General features: G+C 60.6%; 1 protein-coding gene across 2 annotated transcripts in view; it reads left to right on the forward strand.

Annotated features, from left to right (window-relative positions):
• The first annotated feature begins 991 nt into the window (after positions 1 to 991).
• Positions 992 to 8791, forward strand: part of RET (ret proto-oncogene) — a 51331-nt gene continuing 43531 nt past the window's right edge. For both annotated transcript variants that reach the window (XM_081823879.1, XM_081823880.1), the window contains exon 1: positions 992 to 1246. In XM_081823879.1, the coding sequence (XP_081680005.1) occupies positions 1174 to 1246 (73 nt within the window). In that variant the 5' untranslated portion in view covers positions 992 to 1173. The remainder of the gene's footprint in view (positions 1247 to 8791) is intronic.

Raw genomic sequence — 8791 nt, forward strand, 5'->3', positions numbered from 1 at the left:
TTTTCCCACAGAGACCTAGAATCCAACTCCAACCTCACCCCAGGAACCCCCATGTTAGGGGCCCAGAGTCTCAGTCTCCCCCTTTATAGGATTGGATGTGTTTATGGGCATCATTTATTTGGGCAAAAATTACATTATTTTGGGTTCCAGCTAGTTGCTCTCCTACCCAGTCAGTCCGCATCCTAAGAGTTCTTCCTTTTGGGAAAGGAGGACACTCACCCTCCAAGCACCCCATTAGCCAGTGCCAGGCCTCCTGAGCCAGTTTGCTGCTCCCATTGGTTAGACCAGTCTAAAGAGAGGGGGATCATAAACTAGCCCCAGGAGACGTTACCCTGTCTCTCGGCGCGGCCGCGGACATTGTAAGCCACGCGCCAGGCTCGCTCCAGGAGTGCGCAGAAAGCGCTCGGGCTCCCCTTCCCTTGCCCAGGCTCTTCCCCTCCTCCCGCCTCGGGCCCCAGGAGAGGCCGCGCTCCCACCGCGTCTCCCCCCTCTGAGAAATGGCGGAGGATGTGCTCCGCGCCGAGAGCCTGGAGGCGGGGCGCCCGCCTAGTCTCCTGGGTCCGCTGGGGCGCACCCCTAGCCAAGACCCCGCAGCCCCGCGCGGTTTCCCTGCCCTCACCGGGCGGCCGGAAAGGGCGAAGCGCAGGGACCCGGAGCGGACGCACGAGCTGAGGAAGAGTGGCTGGGCGTGCGGAGGTGCGCGAACTGGGGCTGCGGGTGGTAGGCCCGCACCCCGCGTCCCTCACCTCGCTCCTACTCGCACCCGGCCCGGCCGGCATCCCGGTGCCAGCGCCCGTCTCCTCTCCAAGCCGGGCAGGATCCGCACCAGGTGCCCCCGGCTGGTACCCCGAGCCCCGCCCTTACCCCCCGCACCCCGCCCGCACCCTGGCCCCGCCCGGCCCGCCCCCGGCCCGCCCCCCTCACCGCCCCGCCCCCGCCCGCTCCTCCGGCGCAGCCCGCTCCCGCCCCGCCTCAGTCCCGCGACCAGACCCAGGCGCGCAGCAGCGGAGGGCAGCTGGAGTCCGCGCCCCGACGCTCTGCGCCCCTAGTGTCTCCCGCGTCCGCCGCGCCCCGGGCGGGCATGGGGCGGCCAGGCTGAGCGCCGCACCCCGCCGCCGACACCCCGGGCCCCAGCCAGCAGCCCTCTTGCCGCGGCCCCGGCGCGCACGGGCCATGGCGAAGGCGACGGCGACGGCCGGCGCCGCGGGGCTGCGGTTGCTGCTGCTGCTGCCGCTGCTCAGCGAAGGTGAGTCCTGCCGGGGGCCGGCGCCCGCAGCGGCCGGGGCGAACTTGGCACCCGGCGCCGAGCGGCGGAGCAGACGCACTCGGAAACGCCTTTCTCGTGGCGGCGGGCAGCGAGCTGCGCCGGGAGCGAGGTGGGGCGGCAGACCCGGCGCCTCGAGGCCCGGGCTGGGCGGGTCTCCCGCCGGAACGGCTCGCGGGCCCGGCGGCCAGGGTCGGTGCCCAGGGCCTGAGCCGCAGCGGCGCGTCCCAGCCTGGTCGCGCCTCGCGCCGCAGCCGCGTCTTGGAGCGAACCGGACGGATCTTGCCGTTTCAGCGCAGGTGTGTGGGGGGGGGCCGGCCGGGTGGGGTAGCCCCAGAAAGCCCGCGACTTGCGCGGGCAGTTCCGTCTCTGCAGATTGTTCCGTCCTGGTTTCCTTTCCTCGTTCCACGTCGGTGCATCCAGCTCGGATGTCCTGGCCCGCCCAGGGATGCGGAGGGGATCTGCTCTTCTATAAAAGGTTGCTTTTCCCTCGTGCGTTTTTGCCGCCCTAGTCTTTAAAACACCAAAAGCCCGTGGTTTCTAGGAGGCTGCCCTCGAGGGCCCGCTCAGAGTGGCCCAGCGCAGCCGGCTGAGAGCCCACCATGGCAGAGTTCCAACAGGCTGCTTTAGAGTCGCACGCCGCGGCCAGGCACGGTACCCGAGGGAGCGGCCTTTGCGACCAGGAGACAGCACTGGGCCAACCTTTACCAAGCGCGTATGACCATCTTAGAGTGGGGCAGGGCTGTGTGCCGCCCTCGGCCAGCGTCGGTGCTTGGAGGATTGGATGTGGCCTTGCAAAGGTTGGTCACCGCCCCCACCCCAAACTCAGACAGAATGAAGCCTAACGCCATAGAATCTTTGACCCCGTTCGCCATGCATTTTAGTTTCCCTCGAACCAGCCCTGACTTGATCTCCTCCTTCAGTGCTTATGTATGCACCAAGTTTGTCTCGGACAGGGACAGGGAAGGCTGCCCTACCCCGCTGCTTACAAAGAGCTTTCTGTCCCTGTGGCCTTTGGGAACAGAGGCGGTGGTCCCCTGCCTCTGGCCCCTGGTCTTGCAGCCTGGGTTCACAGACCCGCCCCAAGGCTTCGTTTGTGGGACCGGATCCTGGGTTTCCCTGGACAATACTGAAGCCAGAATGGGTTCCCAGCCCATCATGGGGAGGGCAGGGAGAAGCCCTTCCCTTGCCCTGAGGAGGGATGAGGGGGAGGGAGTCTGTTTCCCCGTATTAAAACTCTGGGGTCACTGGGCTGCATGGGGGAAGACCCCTAGGAGGCTGCAGTCAGGGCACAAGTAAACACAAACTGAGTGTTTTGAAGATCTCTTGTAACCTTGAGTTGTAACTTTGTGGTTGTGGGTGTGTAGTCAGGTGTGAGCCGGAAGCTAGTGCTGGGCAGCCTGGGCAGCCTCTGCAGCCTGCAGGGCGATTTCCCCATGCTCTTCCACAGCCATTAGCTGAGCTGGGCTGCCTGCGAGGCATTAAGGGCTAGACTTCGGGGCCCAGGCTGCAGGGGTCAGCCTGTGGCACTTGGCATGAATGCAGGTGGCTTTTTCACACCCCTGGCCCACAGAATTTGGTGGCCAAAGACAGGCTCTCCAATCAGGGAAAGCGAGTGTCCCACCCCGCCCACCCTCCCCTCGGAATGACCAAGAAATCCCGATTGGCGAGTGCTGAGGGTGGAGAAATGGCCCTGCAGCACCCAGGAGGATACAGCTGGGGCCCTTGGAGAGGCATATGGGCACCCTTCACTCGAAGCAGCAGCCGTGGAGCTGCGGAGCCCGGTTCTCATTGAGCTGAACCAGACCGCCGCTAGTGAGCCCTGCCACGGCTCCAGGACCCACCCAGGCTGAGAGCAGCTCGGCCGCCGGGCGCCCCCTTGTGGATGCAGCTCTCCAGTGGCCAGGCCTATTGCCCCGGGGAAGCGCTGGGTCTCTAGATGATGAGACCTTCCCCTGGTTGGCCAGACAATTCCCCAAGGCTGGAGGCTCTCTTCTGTGCGGGGGGGGGGCGCTGACGGGAGGGGAGTAGGGAGGTGACCCAGATGAAGAGGCAGGGGCCTAGGCCAGAGCGCAGAGGAAGGAGCCCTGCTGCTTCAGAGCTGGCCAGAAAGGTGGGGACAGGGATGCCGAGAACAAGGCCATGGGACATAAACAGACGCCTGCAGCTTATTCCCTCTCCATGTGTGCACACTGTCATAGTGTGTGACCACATACACCTTCAGAAAAAAGGTACCGACACAGACTCTCCCACATCATGGTATCCATGTGTGGGCGCCCACATGCACGTGCGCACACACACACACACAGGGTCTCTCCCTCTTTCTCCCACACACACAGGGTCTCTCTCACACACGGTCTCTCTCACACACACACACACACGGAATCTCTCCCTTCCTCTCCCTCTCTCTCTCTCACATGCGCACATAGGATCTCCCTCTCTCTCTCACACACACACACAGGATCTCTCCCTCTCTCACACACACACACACAGAATCTCTCCCTCTCTCTCACACACACACAGAATCTCTCCTTCCCTCTCCCTCTCTCTCACACACACAGGGTCTCTCTCTCTCTGTCACATACACACACACAGGTCTCTTTCTATCACACACACACATACACACGGTTCCCCTCTCTCTCTCACACACACACACACGGAATCTCTCCCTTTCCCTCTCTCTCTCTCACATACGCACACAGGATCTCCCTCTCTCTCTCTCTCACACAGACACACACAGGATCTCTCCCTCTCTCTCTCTCCTACATAGTGTCTCTCTCTCACACACACACACAGAATCTCTCCCTCCCTCTCCCTCTCTCTCACACACACAGGGTCTCCCCACCTCTCTCACACACACAGGGTCTCCCCGTCACACACACACACACACACACAGGGTTTCTCTCTCTGTCTCTCTCCCTCTCTCACACACACAGGGTCTCTCTCCCTCTCTCACACACCGATCTCCATGTCTCTCTCTCTCTCTCTTTCACACACACACACACACACACACACACAGGGTTCCCCTCTCTCTCTCTCACACACACACAGGGTTCCCCTCTCTCTCACACACACACACACACAGGATCTCTCCCCCCCCACACACACACTCACTCATACTCATAGCTCGTCATCACAAGACACACTCCTGCCCTTGCGCAAGGATGTGTAATCATGACACCTGTGGACACACACTCCCACAATGAGTGTGGCTTGACCCCCCCCAATACTCCACCCTCACCCAGGGAACCCAGCCCCTTTCCCTGCCACTCAGACATATTAGGTCCCCATGTATATACATAGGGACCCCTGCCCTTCACCCCCTCATACACTCAAGGACACAGCCCATCAGCCCCAGGGATCCTAGAACCAGAGCTGGGGACCTTTCATCCAAGACTTATTCTTAGAAGAGTTTTTGGCATTTTGCTGCTCAGCACAGACACAGCCACCCTTGTGGCATGGGTGGGCCATTTGAGTCCCAGCTCTGGGACTCTACGTTTCTCCCAGGCTGACACCTCACCCAGCACCATTTCCCTGACTCCTGCAGTTCCTCCGCAGGCCTCCCAACTCTTGTCTTCCTGGCCTGGCTTCTTGGCTCCCATTTTGCTCAGCACCTGTGGCTTCAAGGAAGGACCTGCCCTCTTTCCCTGCAGACCTCCGGGACTTTCATTCCTGGCACCAAAGAAGGGAAGATTTGCCATGACTTGGCAGGTTCCCTCCCAGGATGCCAGACCCACCCTCTGCAGTGTGGCCTGAGCGGGCCACTTATGCCTGGACCAGCAGATGTCCAGGCAGCCCCTGCTGGGAAAGCTGCCCCACCTACTTCTTACTTTCTTTTGGCCCCTTCCTCTCTTTGGCCAGGGACTGGTGGAAGACAAGTCCTGCTTCACCAGCTCACCTGGGCCCAGCCCTTTTTCTCCTCCACCCTAGCCTGTGTCCCTACTAAGCCCCTCTGACCCCTGGGGGCTGCTTGCATCCCACACTGCCTGCCCTGGGCTCCAACAGAGCCTAGCCTAACACAAGGCCACAGGGGATGGGCTAGCTGGTGGGCTCCTAAGGGTGGGGCCTACAAACTGAACAAATGGGGAAGTTTATTGAGCCCGTTGCTAAATTGCCTTTATTCTGCAGAATTGCTTTAGGGATAGCTAAGTAAATCACTGTTTCCTTGGTGGTGTGAAGAAAATGGGATGCATCCACCTAATGGGGAGCTAATGGCCTTTTAGCCAGGGGAAGAGAAAACTAATTAAAAATTATGGTATCTGTTAAAATGGAGCCCAGGGTGCCAAGGGGAATGGCGGGCCCGGAAGCTGCCACCTCCCCTGAGGCCTTCCCCTTCTCTGTGACCTGAGAGAGGCCTGCTCTGTCCTCTGGTCTTAACTGGATAAGGCTGATGTCAGCAGCACCCACCCCAGGGAGCTCACAGCCTGCTGGTCGTCTGCTGAGCACTGCCTGTCTGCTAGCTTCCTGTAACCTCCCGAAACCCTGAGGGACATGGCCTTGGTTTCCCATTTCACAGGTGAGGAAACTGAGCCCGCATAGCCTGTGGACTACAGCCTGTGGAGAAGACTTAGTGAGTCCCCACCCCCAGGCCTCTGGCTTTCCGCAGGTGCCTTCTCCGGGTCAGCGGTGGTGGGGACCAGGGATGGGGCTGAGGAGGGGTCCTGGAAGGGAAGGTAGCCCTGAGCCCGCTCACCCACCAGTGACTCACCTGCTCAGGGCCCCAGCCTGGCCCAGCTATGGGAGTGAGGCGTGGCGCTGCGCTTGAAACAGGAGCTCTTCTGGGTCATGGCTGATTTCTTAGGTCAGACCATTGCTTTAGTGGATGTTTGGGAGTCTTACGGGTTTGGAGACAGCCCCCAGGCATGGCCCTGGCATAGCCAGCCCCAAGAGAGGGGTGTGTGTGCTCTTGTGTGGCAGGAGAAGGTCTGTTTGGGGGTGCAGGCTCTGCCTGGGCACCCGGCACCTGTGCCGAGGTGGGGTGGGGGGCTGGGCTTCAGGGGGCGTGGGTGCAACTGTGTCTCCTTATCCAGGACAGGGCCCTCCTTCGCAGAGCTCCGGGGCAGACTGAGAGAAGAAAGCACCCAACCAGGCACCCAGGAAAAACGGCAGAGTTGGAGAGGCACTCCCCTGCCCTCCCAGGCAGTGCTTCCTTCCATCCTGTGGAAGTGGCTACGTTTCTCCTGTGGAATCCCTCCCTCTTCCTGTGGGTGGAGGGGAGGACGCTTCCTGGTGTGACCATAGTGCAGAGGCTTCCAACCTTGGCAGCACTCAGCTCAGGTCCCCATGTCCTCTTCTTTCTCCTTGTGTCCTCCCCTTCCTATATCCTCCTCCTCCCTGTGTCCTCTTCCTCCTGGTAACCTCCTCCTTCTTGTGCCCTCCTCCTCCATCCACTGTCCTCCTCCCCATGTCCTCCCCTTCCTGTGTCCTCCTCCTCCCCATGTCGTCGTCTTCCTCATGTTCTCTTCCTTCTCTCCATTCCTCCTGTGTTCTCCCCCTCCTCCCCATGTCTTCCTCCCTCCATGTCCTCCTTCCATCTCCTCCTCCTCCCAGTGTCCTCCTCCTCCCCATGTCCTCCTCCCCATGTCCTGTCCATGTCGTCCTCCTCCCAGTGTCCTCCTCCTTCACATGTCCTCCTCCTCCTCCCCATGTCCTCTTCCCCATGTCCTCTCCATGTCCTCCTCCCCCTCCCCATGTCTTCCTCCTCTCTGTGTCTTCCTCCTCCTACCTGTGTTTTCCTGTTCCCCATGTTCTTCTCCTCCTCTCTGTGTCCTCCTCCTCGTTTCTGCAATTGTTTCTCTGAGTGATTTAATAGTAACAGTAACAGTAATAGTGATCCACAAATACTCCCTGAGGGACCATCTGCTGGCTAGGGAGCTTCTCCAGGGCAGGGGATGCCCTTGGGAAACAACATAAGGGCCTTTTGACCTCAGAACTGTCACTGTGCAGGGAGGGTCAGGCAGTAAAGGAAGCACTGAGCCATCACTTCTCCCAAATACATGGGTGTGATTTCAGAGGAGGTGCTCAAAGGGAGACAGGCTGAGGGGCAGGGTAGGAGAGGGCCTTGGACAGCCAGGCAGGCAAGTGACCCTCCTGGCTATGGGCTGCAATGTGGTGATGACAGCAGGGGGGTCACCCAGTCCCCCTGCCCATCTCCCTCCTATTCCCTTGCTCTCTCTCCTCAGCCTCCCATAGGTCTCTGAGGGCCCTTGTCCATGCTCTGTGGGGTGGGGGCGCTTCAGCCCCTGGAAGGCTGGGGCATCAGTACAACTCAGGTCACACGCCGGGAGGCCCTCTGCTGGCCTGGGGAGGGTGCTCCTGGGAGGCTTGAAGGGCTGGGAATGCCCAGGCCTCCCAGAGCCCCTTTGGCTTTCCCTTCACCACCCCAGCATGGCAATCCAGGCCTGGTCTTTGGGGCTTTAAGGGACGCTGTGACTTCGGAGGCCGGGCTCCACCTCACCTCAGAAAACCTTAGCAGATGAGGCTGTCTTTGGGCCAATGCTCCAGGACACTTGGGAGCCCTGTAGACTGGGCCTTCCTGCCCTCCCTCCCCATCTAGACTTCCTACTGTCCACCTTTCCTAAGCTCTGGGACCAGGCAAGGCCTGGGCTCTCGTCAAGCTCAGGCTTCACAGCTGTGTGGTTGTAGGAGCTTCTGGGACCTCCCTTCGTCCCTGAGGCTGGAGCCGTGAAGCCAGTGGGCCCCCTGCACTGTTCCCTCTGAGACTCTGGGCAAGGAGGTGGTGGGACAAGAGGAGGCAGCGACATGCCATCGTTCCCTCAGCTCCTCCCCCACTGGAGCTGATGCCCCTAGAAAATGCAGTTGTGGGGTAGGCGACGCCAACAGGACCTTGAGAGAGGCAGTTCGGGCGCCACCTGGGCCCCCAAGGAGAGCAGGTGGCCAGCCCCGAGCAAACACCTCTGTTTGCTTTTGCCTTGTGAGTGGCTCCACCAAGTACAGCAGCCTGGGCACCTCCGCAGAAAAGTCACATGTGCACCTGTGGGCGGGCTGGTTCAAGCTGTCCGTGACAATCTCAAAGCCCAGTGGGGCCAAGGCTGGGGTTCTGTGACAGGCAGGGCCCTGTTCCAGGCCCAGCTCAGGGGAGATGCCTGTGCCCCTGTAGGCCCAGGTCCCGGGGCCCCAGGTCCCCTCCCAAGTTTAGGTGCCGGCAGCTGCCCCTCATTGCCATCTTGGGCCTTTGCTCTTTTTTTTTTTTTTTAAAGATTTTATTTATTTATTTGAGACAGAGAGAATGAGAGACAGAGAGCATGAGAGGGAGGAGGGTCAGAGGGAGAAGCAGACTCCCTGCTGAGCAGGGAGCCCGATGCGGAACTCGATCCCGGGACTCCAGGATCATGACCTGAGCTGAAGGCAGTCGCTTAACCAACTGAGCCACCCAGGCGCCCCTTGGGCCTTTGCTCTTATGTGACGTGGGGTGCTGATGTCTGGGTTCTTTAGGGCCCAGGGATCCAAGAAATGCTTAGAAGGCAGCATGGCCCAGTTGGGGGGGGTGTACAAAGGGGAGTCGAA

Source organism: Leptonychotes weddellii, chromosome 6, assembly GCF_054177405.1.
Source record: "Leptonychotes weddellii isolate Sample4059 chromosome 6, ASM5417740v2, whole genome shotgun sequence".
NCBI lineage: Eukaryota > Metazoa > Chordata > Mammalia > Carnivora > Phocidae > Leptonychotes > Leptonychotes weddellii.